At 43.9% G+C, this 12828-nt stretch overlaps 1 protein-coding gene across 1 annotated transcript in view; it reads left to right on the plus strand.

Annotated features, from left to right (window-relative positions):
• Positions 1 to 12526, plus strand: part of CHST11 (carbohydrate (chondroitin 4) sulfotransferase 11) — a 98109-nt gene extending 85583 nt beyond the window's left edge. The window contains exon 2 of the mRNA XM_009887423.1: positions 11077 to 12526. Coding sequence (XP_009885725.1) covers positions 11077 to 11925 — 849 coding nt within the window. The 3' untranslated portion in view covers positions 11926 to 12526. The remainder of the gene's footprint in view (positions 1 to 11076) is intronic.
• Positions 12527 to 12828: the final 302 nt, after the last annotated feature.

A 12828-nucleotide genomic window follows, 5' to 3' on the forward strand; every position in this document is an offset into this window, starting at 1 on the left:
TGACAACGTTGGGGTTGGAATACATGAGTGCCGCTGTCTGGTTTGGGGCTCAGCATCCCTCAGGGCTGGAGTCACTGGTGTTTATCACAAGGTAGAAGAAATCAGAGCTAGGAAGCTATTGATGAAACAGGCTTTCCATGTTAACCAAGAATCTTATTTCTGTACTACTTCATTCCGCGGCAGGAAGGTTTCCTGGGAAGCCTGTTGTAATTAAGGTTATAAATGGATGCTAGCATTTTAATAGAAAAGGCCTTTTGTCTTTTCAAGCAGGGGGTCATCTAATTCTTTTTGTACAGCACCAGAAAGGTGAAAAGTTTCCGCTTAACTGTAATTAAGGCTGTGGAGAATGAGCAACCCTGGTTAGTCACCTTCTGTGAGCATTAATGAGTAGCATGGACGAATGTGCCAGGAAAAGTTACCTTGGCACAGCATGGTTTATTCTGAGCAAAATATAACCTCACCAAGGGGAAGTAAAAGAAATTCAATGTTAATTTGTAATAGTTTAGTTGAGAAGAAAATCCGTTATCTAAAGGATTTGGGTATTTTGCCAGTCTGTGTCCGGATGAATTCTTTCAAATCATTATATGAAAAAAAGAGTCAGACTGACACAGGAGATGAAATCTGTCCTTGTTTCTGCCAACGACCTGCTGGGGGGTGAGATCGGCTCTCTCTTCCCCATTCCTTCTGGGCCTTTGCACCGTCCAGTTAGACGGCAAGCGATCCCCACGGGGGAGAGCTTACGGCAGGGTTATGCGCTGTCAGGCGTGATCACTCCTGCTTCCAGCATCGTACCTCAACTAAGACAGCATGGCATTTCTTGGTGGGGGTCTGAGCCTGTATCCCTGGCTTGCAGGGGCAGCATTCACTGAACTGCTCGGAGATGTCAGAAGGGGACATCCCGCAGCATCCCACGCAAAGCACCTGCCCCAGCCGTGGGAGACAGAGACTCAACACAGCTGAACATGTAATTACGGGGTTCCCCTCTCCTCCAGCAGGTTGCTAAAGCCCATGAATTATATCCAAAGAAACCAGCTATGCAGCAACTATCTTCTGTTTTTCCTATTTGGGTTTCAAAAGCTTTGGAGTGATATTGGTGCGTTACACGCTGAGTTAAAAATTGGAAACGTATTACCCTGATTTAGCATGGGACTGAATAAATTGTATTCAGTTAAAATAGCAGATATCCTGCTGAGAAGAAAATAAGTATTTCTGCTTGACTGTGTGACACCTAAGCTGTAACCCAGAGGTACAGGAGGAGGACTTGTGTTACCGAGAAATCCATTAACATCAGCTGCCGGGTCGAGCAGGGCATGTGCGTCCCAGGCAGCTCCAGGCCTTCACACCTCCTGCATCTCCTCCACCATGACCTGTGCAGGGTCTCGCACAGTGCCTGTCGTGGTGGTGTCTGGGCACCGTTCTGGTGTCTGCCCACCCTGTAGTTTGGTGTTGTTGCCTTTTCCTGAGGGAGGTTTCGTTCAAAGCAGTGACTGGCCTCTCTGCCTCTGTGGCTCTGCAGCATTTGCCGAAAGCCTTGTTCCTGAAGTCTGTAAAATACCTGGGTTTGCAACAGTGAGTTTAGCTTCCAAAAGGCATTGTCCCAGGTTCGTGAAGCTTGAAGGACCTGTGAGGAGACACCTGCCCACATGGTAGGATCATTTGGATTCTTCTGACGCTTTCTTGGGCAGGTTCTTTGAGGTTCCCAGTGCTGGAGAGTCCTCACTCTGTTTCAGCACAGACATATCTTATCCTTGCTGTTGGGATTTTTCCTACGTCTAAACTGAGTCTCTCCTGTTTAGCTTTATTGCTATTTGTCCTAACCACAGTGAGCCCAGACAGGGCTCCTTTCCCTTCCTCCTTGTGGAACTTCTTATGTATTCTTGTATTTACGTATCTACTTCGTCCTGTTTCCCCCCTCCACCCAGTTTATCTCACCCCTACTACCACAACTTCTTGCAACAGAGAAATAAATGTCAGTTTTTCCATTGTCTCCTAGATGCCAGCTGTGTTAAAATGCAGTTTCTTACTGTGTTTTTTAAGGGCTACTCCCAGCTCCACCCTGGCTGACTCCGTGCATCCCCAGCCCAGTGCTCCTCCTGGTGCACCATCTGCAGATGTCCATGGCATGCCTTTTCCTAACCAGTTTTCAAGCCTCTCCTTGAAAACCACATCTACAGCTCCCACAGTAGAGATGTAATAGCAGAGTACGGCAGCTACAGATCACTCCCTTGGCTTCAAGCTTCCCCATGCGTATGCTTGTCCCCAGGCTTGGCCTGCCTCAGTTTGTGACTCATCTATGGCTTGATTGCAACCTGGGAGTTGTGAGATAAAACAGTGGAAGTCCCTTTGATTGTATCTACAGGCCCTGGTGACTTGGGGGCAGTTCTGCAAGCCTGGCCCTTTCCCAAGGGGCCAGCAGTGGGGTATCCTCAGCGAGGGGCTTTCCTAGGAGAGGCCAGATGCGATCGGCTTCCCGGCAGCCAAGAAGATCGAGTGCAGCCTCATACTCTTGGATGTGGCATGCTGCTGTGTCCCCCTGCCAGGTCCCCGCTCCCTGTCCCCCACCTGTGTGAGAGCAAACTCACTCCTTGCTGCTCAATGTCTGTTAATCCTCCATTAGCGTAATTAAGTCCGTAAAAGACGGGGATAGGTAGGGGCTCGTAAGGGCTGCCTGAGGCAGCTTTGAGCGGTCAGTGATTGTAGCATAGAGGTGAAACATCCATGCCTGGGAACCAGGAAGGGTTAGCAAGACCGTGGTTGCATCCCTGTGCCAGAGAGCCAGAGGGCCAGAGAGCATGAGCTCAGCGCCAGCCATCACATGTGTGCACATCTGTGTGTACATGTGTGTTGGAAGGAAAAGGACAGAAAGTTTTCATTTGAAAATTAAATTCATAGGATAGCCAGACCTTTCAGCTTTTTAATACAAACAGTGATTTATGGCTGCACTTAAAGAATGAGCCAGGAGCGGGCAAATTCATCACGCGCTGTCCTTTTCTGTCAAAGCAGCGGCACGATGCTTCAGCGACGGCGCAGGGAGGTCGGGCTGCTGGGAGCAGAGCATCCACCGCGGGAAGGCACCACAGCTCCGTCACCCTCAGCTCGCCTGCAGCTGAGGTCCCAGCCCCGGATTGGCCATCTGCCAAATTGCCCTTCTCCCCTTCCCTTCTGACAGCTGGCATCAGCCACTGGAAAGACGATGCAAAGTGCTCTTTGTGCAACACAAGGCTCCAATCTTGTCTTCTATAAATTAAATCCCAAGAAACCCACCCCCATGCAGATTTTTTGCTTTAATTATTCCCAGCTCGAGGTTCCACTGGCCTTCCTGGTAATTTCTTACCTCTCGTGTGTACTTCTCCCCTTCCCTTCTGACAGCTGGCATCAGCCACTGGAAAGACGATGCAAAGTGCTCTTTGTGCAACACAAGGCTCCAATCTTGTCTTCTATAAATTAAATCCCAAGAAACCCACCCCCATGCAGATTTTTTGCTTTAATTATTCCCAGCTCGAGGTTCCACTGGCCTTCCTGGTAATTTCTTACCTCTCGTGTGTATTGCACTTGAACTTGGTTACTTCAATTTTGCCTGCCCTGTGTTTGTAAGATTCCCCCAGAGTTTCAGAAGAGCAACACGCATGGTGGGATGTCCTTCACCCCCTTCACATGGGGCCAGGCCATAGATCTTTCTGCCTGGACTTCCTGGGGACTGAAAACTTTTTCGTCTCCTTCAGAGGACACATTTTACAGGACATATGCATTCATCTTAATAGCCTCAAACTCTACGTATTGTATGAGTCCTGACACCAAATAGTTTCTGGCAGGGACAATGGGAATGGACAGGCTTCCAAAGATGTTTGGGATTATACAGGAGAAAGTGGCATTTAGAAAGGGGCTCGCTCTTTTCTTCCTGAATCTGTACCTTATTGTGTGGCAGAGTTTTAGGCTGATTAAAAGCCGGTTTTAACATACAGCTGGTGTTACTTGGTGTTAGTCTGTGATTTTTCAAGGAGGTTTTTGCATCATTTAGGCTCACTGTGGTACTTTGCTTTCTCTTCAAGACAAATAGGTCAATATTTAATGACCTCATTGTGAAGTTTTCCCAGGAAAGCATCAGCAGCTGCAGCTGCATGTGTGTCTACTGTTGTTTCTTTTCTAGCACCCACATCATGTACCTGGATAGAGAAGAGGGAATGCCAAAGTTGATGTGGGTTTGGGGTGTGTTGTTATTCAAATCATTGTAGCCTCCAGCAGTAATGCAACTGCTGAACTATTTCACCCTTCCCTTCTACATGCATGTGCACAGACACACAGAGACAAAGTTAGGGGCGTGCACAGGAAGAAGGAGGGAATGTGTGGGGTAATTTAGGATTTTGGACAATATAGTGGTAGCAGCTACAGTGTATGACTCCTTTTCTCTCAACAGCTTTGATCCTTCTTTTCATAGTCCCGATGCATTCTGTACAGTGGGAACTGATAATGGTATGGTTATCTTGGGTTGCAATACTGAAAATTGAAAAAAAAAAATGCATATTTGGCCTTATGTTCTCTGCGGGGCAGTAAGTTCAATGCATGCAATGGAAGAAAGAAAGCAGCTTTGTAATATTTCAAGAGTTTCCTTCAGAGGATATAATTTGTCTCTAAAATTTTCTCATTTAGTAAAAATGCTCCTAAGTTAATATTAGTTTTATTATCATCTCTTATCTAGGCACTCTAGAAGCATTTTCATAGCAAATTTGTATTCCAGTTTGTCCACAAACTGTCGGGGAAGATCTTAAGTATTTGCATCTCCAGTGCACACTATGTGCTTTCTAGTCTGCTTTATTGGACTCTGAACAAATATTAACTGAGGTTTTGGTGGGGTTCTCATTTGAGTGCTGGAAATTTTTGAAAAGGTTAAGTCAAGAATAATATGCTATGAAATGTGAAATAAATCAAAGTATGAAACGTTGCAAAGCTATTACGTAAAAAAATTATTGCAGTCCGGGTCAGTTTAATAAAATCCCTTTATCTAAAATGCAATTGTTCTTTTAGATTCAGTGTTTTGATTCACATAGCTATAATTGTCTGACTGTCATCTGTAGAAATCTACAGAGAGTAATAATTATTTGTGATGATTTGAGAAATGCTTATGCTTGGACTGTCAAGTATAAAAATTGCTAGTTCCCCTTTATTGTCTAATGCTGAACGTTTTTAAGAAAGTAATCTAGAATTTGGTGTATGTAATGTGTGTACACCAAGTTGGGTAATTATGGATGCAAATTGTAGAAGCTGAGTATTAAAATAGTCTAAAATATGTTTGTAACTTAAAGACTGTCCGTCAAGGTTGCAAGAATCTTATTCACACTTTCTATGTGAAAACAGGATTGGAAACGTGCTTGCATGTAACCTCATCCTCAAAGAAAAACCCTTAAGCATTTGGGAAAATATAAATAATACCGAGAAACATTTTATATCTTGAATAACAAACACCTCCTAGAGCTCAGATGGTGTAGTTGATGGGCTGGGGGAAGGAGAGCTGATAGTACCTGAGAGATTTTAGTCAACTGAAATACTAGTGTCTCTCGATGTCACATAACTCGGACCGTTAGTGCCACCTATAGTTAGTCTGTCTGACACTTTTCACTTTAAGACCTTGTTTTCAATGGGTTATGAGCCTGCTGCACACACCTTCTAAACAAATACCATTAAGAAGAATTTGGTGGAGACGCGCTCTGGTTTATGCTAAACTTAACAGTGCTACCGGATAGACCCAACTGCGCGTTCAGCAGAGATAGCTGCTTAGACCACAGATAAGGGGAACGCTGCGGCAACTTGCATAGTTCTAGCATATGACAGAAACTAAACCTCTAAACACAAGTGTAATGAAGAACTAAAGGCAGATGCAAAGTCTTTGTTAATGTAAAAATGAAGAGAAAAAACAATTTAGCGGGGTATGGGACTGCAAACCCCATTCGCAATATTAATCCTTATTCCACCCTAAATTAATTTGGATAATTTTCTGTCAGACCGAAATGTCATGTTAGCACTCCCAACATAGGTTGGTTGTGAGCCTTACTACAGTAATATGCAGAACGAGCAGCAGCTGCTGGCAGTGCTATAGAAATAAATAAAATCCTGCCTTATAAGCATGGGGGATACTTTGTTGCACACTAATATTTTTATAGTGAAACAAAATTTAATTAATTTTGGGTTTTGAGTGAGACTTAGATATTTCCATCCTTCTATTAACAAAGTGCTTTCAGTGCAGGTACCTGTGAATTGGATTGATCTCTGCTCCTAGTTTGCAGTACACTATTATAATCAGAAAAAAAAATTAATTAAAAATGTCCTGTGTTTAAATCTGAACTTGCTGCTTCGCCATCAAGCTCGGAAAGGCCCTCAAAGATTATTTTACCCTGCTGTGCCTAAGTAACCAGAAGAAAATACCTCCCATCTCATTACTGTGATTTACCTTGAATAACCTTTGCATGTCATGGGTTGGTGATTGTCAGTTAGTCAGCATATATATTTCTCGTCAGTATATTGTCTAGTGCACTACACTCAAAGCCCCCCCCTACACTGTACAGAAGACATCCACGTAAGCACAGTGTGCTGGACTTAGCTTTCCTTCCCCGTTGTTATTTTGGGACTGTTGGAGATGAGAAGCTTCTGGGATCAGAGTGTCCCCAGACTACTTTTTTTTTTCCTTCTTTTATATGCCACTGAGTTTGGGAGTCTCCAGCGGCTTGTGTTGCCTCCCAGTTCAACTTGGTTGCTGCAAAGGAAGAAAAACTTTGATCTCGACATGCCCTTCTTCTCTGTCCCCCGTTACAACTTCTGCAGGAAAAAAAAAACAACAACGTGATCAAGGGCATCTATGGTGTTGTCAGTCCTTTCAGGGAAGAACAGATGCTTTTATCAGATGTCTTTCCAAAACATTTAATGCCCATCTGAAGTCCAAGATGAACTGTCAGAGGACAGACCCAAGCATTGGCTTTATCACCACCCCCACGCTGCTCTCAGGATAACCTGCACACATGCTTAAAAGTGCCCTCTCCCAAAGTGGGGTGGATTTAGGCCGTTACTTGTTGTGGCTTCTTGAACTGAGGGATCAGCGGGGACATCTGGTAATGACCATAGATGGGGCAATCGGTGTCCAGGCAGCAGCTGCACTCACACAACTCCACTGTAGCTACATCCATAACAGTTTGGGGGGAGACAGTCCATGGCCCTGATTGTTTGACTTGCCCTTCACGATCCATGGGTTTAAAGATATCTGTCCCTTGGATATTATCTCTCTGTCAGCTTAAATCTGTAGGGTGTATTTTCCTCGTTAGTTGTGAGGACATTTTCACCGGCCAAGTGGACCTCCAGTTTAAATGAATGTAGTTCCAGTCTTGTGTAATCTTATTCTTTTCCCAGTTCCCCTCACCAGCTTCAAGCGTGAAATTATGTGGCTTAAATGCCTTGCCTGTAACTTAAAACGAGGAGGAACCATATTAGCATCAGATAACTCAGTGTTAATATATAATTTCAAAACAGCAGATTGAAAAGTGCTGTTACGATTACCCCACACGGTGCTGTGGGCTCTGGGGACCACGGAGCATGTGCTCTGTGGTCTGCGGCTCACAAGGAGGAGTTTGGTGGTTTTGCAGGAGCTCCATTAAAGGCTCTCTGGTTCCTTACCCGACTTCTCACTAGTGCAGTGCGAGTGTGGCTTTCATATCCCCCACTCCTCTGGCAAGAGGGCTGTTACCATTAAACCTCAAGGAGAGCCAGCAGTGTTCTTTGCTTCTTTGGGGGAAGCAGGTAGGTCAGCTCTTCCACGGTGCATTGGGTGTGTTAGTCAGCTGCAGAAGAAAATGGGTTTTGATACAGGTGACATCATTCTAGGACAGTCATTAAACTGGCTTTTTTTTTCCCAATAAGATGAAATCAATAGGCAAAAAAAAAAGTGGAAGTAGAGCTTTGAAAACTGTACTTCCTACATGGTCCTTCATCCATCAGCCATACCAACTGATATTGTAATTTATGACAATAGGGCAATATCCTTTTAGTGTTACACTGATACTTAATATGTGTTCCATGTGCCGCCAGACAGGCCAGAGCACATGCAGAGGTGAGCCTGGGGTGCTGTTGTATACATGTATACTTAGTAAATGTAGCTGGCCAAACTTGTATGCCATTTCTTCGTATTTCTTCCATGTTATAAAGAGTGGGAGACAAGTACCACTTCAAACTGCACGAGTGTCATCTTTTAAGTGAATGTAATGTAGTGCAATCTCATTTGCAGTTGCGAATACTAAGGCTGCATTTTTCCCCTTACTCCAAATGCCTGAAAATCTCATTAATGTTAATGTATGGGGAAGAAACGCTTAGCCTATTGATGGAGGAATGAAATCAGGAGCAACACACAGCCCGACAAAGATTCATCTGCAGATTAGCGTCTGAAGCAACCATTAGATTATCAAATCTGACCTTCTATCTAATACTGGCCATAGCATCTCATCCACTTAATTCTGTATTAATCCCAAGAACAGCACCAGAAGAGCAAACACAGCGCATTAACATATTCTAATGTAGTAATGTGATGTATATTCAGGCATTTCTTTTTTTTTTTTAACTCTAAAACCAGAGACAAACAGCAGTACCGGGCTGTATGATATTGACGAAAATCTGCAGGAGGAGAGATTTCAGCATTTTGTCTGTCTGCAGAGGAGAATTTGTATGTCTGTGTGTTTGCATAGAGGTTTTGTTTAGTTCTTTGAAAATTATTCACTAGTAACTCTGACTGGTATAGGGCTGACCATTAGTTCTGTTTCTCTCTGAGAACAGCATAAATTTAAATAGGGATTTTATTATTTTTTTCTAACAGAAAGGGTAATTTTCTTCAAAAATCTGTGTGGTCCTTGTCAACTGCTTTCTAACATCATATTTTGGAAAATCCCTGCCGGTCAGATTTCCTAGGAAACATGAAGCACATTTCACATCTGGCTTCTCATGTCTTCGACTATAACACAAAACTGCCCTTGAAGTGCACCTGGGAGGTATTTGGGGGAATACCACACACGCACAAAAGACGAGCCAAGCTGTCTAAAGGAGCTGCACTGGGCTATTGCGTGTTTTAACCATTAGCCAACATTTTGCTGAACAAAGGGGCTAAGAGATGAGATGAGGAAAGTATCAAGGAATTCAGTGGAGAAGTGGTGGGTGGCACTGTACAAAATACAGGGGTCTCAGGCTTGCCGAATAAATACTGTCCTGAAGGAAAAAATCCTCCTGCCCAAGCATGAGGTGCCCCTTGGTGTTGCCCATCCCACGAGAACATTCCTCTGCAACCCACTGCAGCTCAGAAGGAGGGGAGAGTCTCTGCTGCTCATGTGTTGCAAAAGCTTTTGCTGCCCTTTGGGTGGGTGAAACCTGGGCTCTTAGGGCTTGTCTGTAACAGTACAGTTTCTGTGTCCTTTCCCTCCAAAGCTTAGAAATCCTACAGCTGGCTTGGTCCCATCTTGGGGTTTGGTTTGGATTTTGTTTATAAAGTGGATCCTGTTCTTTGAGGGTTTTTTTAATATGAATCAGGGCTAACTACTGGTATTGAAAGCAGAGATTTGACCCATGACTGCAGGAACTGGAGTTTCAGTATGAAACCCCAAACTGGCGCAAAACCATTTGCCAAGGGTATTTCACCATCAAGGAGGACGACACCTATAACCAAAGACTGTACACCCCCATAGCAGATGTATACAGTCCACATTGCCTCAACTGCTTGATTACAGTGTCCTGTGATTCTTGTTGACCTAATATCATGTCCAACTAGGACACCTAACTAGAAAGGCATCAGATAAACACTTTTGAAAGACTCAGCATTCAAGAAAGAAGAAATCTCGGACCTCCTTATCTATCAAATAGGAAGGTTGATACTTGCCTTAATACTTGGCTTTGAGGCTAAACTAATTATTGTGCATAAGGCTCTTTGAAATTCACACATAAGTGTTGTTGAGTAAATGTAAACAACATTACCAAAACCTTCCCCCTGTTGCTTTGATGCAATTTATACAGAATATTGTAACAGTGAGGGTAGGGCTGCGCAGCAAAACTCCGTGCCGTGCGGAGACAACTCAGGTGGCTCTGAGTAACCAAACACAGGAGCCCTGTGTCGGCAGGGTCCTTTGCTTGGGCTAAGGCTCCCCGTTTCCCAGAGGAGCTCATTACCTGCCTTAGCAGAAGCTCTTGCTGTTGTCGCTGGACACAATCTGAGTGGGAGGTGGCTGGTGGCGAGACTGTGGCCACCTCTGTGCAGCTGCCCTGTGGGCCTCCCCAAGACATATGACAGCCTCTCCAAAGCATCCAGTAGCAGTAATAGTAGAAAGTTAGGGTGCTATTAACAAAATAATAAAGGGCTGTGAGTGAACATAGCGCTGTGTATGTTAGAAGGCCATGCGCTCCTTCTTTCTGTCTCAATCTGGCTTTAGCAGAGAGGCAAATTTAGAGCTAATATTCTCCCTGCTCCTCAAGAAGTCACATCTGAGTGAACGTTCCCCTTTGGGAGTAGCAGGAATCCCCATGGGCTTCATTTCTTGGTCACAGCCAAGAAACAAGCCAAGATTATTAATTCTCTAGCATAAGAGACATCAGCAACAAGAGTACGTATTGTTTTTATTTTGACAGATTTTCCAAATCTGGTGTCTTCCTTCCCCCTTATCAGCAGCAAAAGGTCAGCTACAGCACTGCTGTAGCTGTGGGATGGATTGCAGAGTGGTGGGAAGATCCATTTTCCAGGACTAGGGAAAGCAGTGACCTCATCTCAGGATGAGGGTGCTGTAAATACACTCACCATCAGGCTGTGTGAGCTTTTGTGCTCTTTGTGTTTGCTTCGAAGCAAAACCGTGGACACTTTCTTTGTGAACAGCATTTAAGCAGCACGTATCAAGCAATTTGGAGACAAAAAAGTTTTGCCTTCTGGTGTAGGAACAATTTTACTCAGCCGCATAATGAACTGTTCTATACAGGCAGTAATCTGCTTTTCTATGAATTTTTACAATAAGCAAAAAGGCAGTAAGAGTTTCCCAGCCGCTTGACTTACTGGTGCCTGTGCTTTCTTTGCAGTTGTCCAACACAGCAATTCTTCATCAGATTAGACGAGACCAAGTGACAGACACGTGCCGAGCAAACAGTGTATCTAGCAGGAAGCGCCGTGTGCTGACACCCAACGATCTCAAACACCTGGTTGTGGATGAAGATCATGAAATGATCTATTGCTATGTTCCCAAAGTGGCCTGCACAAACTGGAAGAGAGTCATGATGGTTTTGACAGGAAGAGGCAAGTACAGCGATCCGATGGAAATCCCGGCCAATGAAGCCCACGTGTCTTCAAACCTGAAGACCCTCAATCAGTACAGCATCCCAGAGATCAACCACCGCTTGAAAAACTACATGAAGTTCCTCTTTGTTCGCGAGCCTTTTGAGAGACTGGTGTCAGCCTACAGGAACAAGTTCACGCAGAAGTACAACACTTCCTTCCACAAGCGATACGGCACCAAAATCGTGAGGCGCCAGAGGAAAAACGCAACCCAGGAAGCTCTGCGTAAAGGCGATGATGTGAAATTTGAAGAGTTTGTGGCATATCTCATCGACCCGCACACCCAAAGAGAAGAGCCCTTCAACGAGCACTGGCAGACTGTGTACTCCCTCTGCCACCCTTGCCACATCCACTACGACCTCATAGGAAAATACGAAACGCTCGAAGAGGATTCGAATTACATTCTCCAGCTGGCGGGAGTAGGCAATTACCTGAAGTTCCCCACCTATGCAAAGTCTACGAGAACTACTGATGAAATGACCACAGAGTTCTTCCAGAACATCAGCTCCGAGCACCAAACGCAGCTGTATGAAGTCTACAAACTTGATTTTTTAATGTTCAATTACTCAGTGCCAAGCTACCTGAAATTGGAATGAGGGATGGGTCGGGGGGAGAGAGGGGAGAGAAAGCCTGTTTTATTTAAGATTTTTATTTGTCATAATAAATATGGAGAATGGGTTATTTTGTAAATTAATATTTTCTTTTTTTTTTTTTTTGAATGATGCTGCGAGCAGCACAGTCAAAATTATTTAAATCAACTGTAAGAAAGGACAGCTCTCTTTGCAGGGTAACAGGATTGTGACGATCTAGCTGTAGAAATGAATAATACTGCTACACTGTTTAAAAAAAATGTTAATTGTGTTCTGGTGAATTTCATTGATCTTGCATTCCTCCAACTCTAATTAATGTTATTTATACTTATTTAAAACATGGTCTCTTGGTAGGTGTCACTTCAGCAGCAGAGATAAGATAACATTTGGACAAAAGGAGTCTGGTTTTGTGCTTTCCTCGGCTGAGTTTGTCTCTGGGTGATAATATTCTTCCATTAGCCGTTGATGCAGGTAAATACAGGAATGGTTCTTGATACTACATGCTTGGAAAAGAATGGTGGAAATAATTTCATCAGAAAGTGATATTGCACTTAAGCGTACTAAAAAATTCTCTTTCTAGCCCTGAAAGGGAAAAGTAAAACAGATTTTGATAGATTCACGATATCTAAAACCCATGACTGAAAGAAATGTGAATGTATTCCTTGGGAAGAGAAACCATAAACTTTTTATAAGTCTGGACTTAATGAGTTTATCGAGAATATGACCAGTCCCGTTGTCTCTTAATTTGAAGCCTGCCAGCCCAAAGCAATGCAGATTTGCGGATGGTCCATCAGAAAAAAAATCAGCATTTTGAAAGTGACTGTAGAGATTTTTGAATGCCCAAAGCAATTGACATTAACTTCATTCATATCCAGGCTGGGGCTGGGGGGAGCTCCATCCTCTGCGAGT

This window comes from Charadrius vociferus, unplaced genomic scaffold, assembly GCF_000708025.1.
Source record: "Charadrius vociferus isolate BGI_N301 unplaced genomic scaffold, ASM70802v2 scaffold196, whole genome shotgun sequence".
Classification (NCBI taxonomy): Eukaryota; Metazoa; Chordata; class Aves; order Charadriiformes; family Charadriidae; genus Charadrius; species Charadrius vociferus.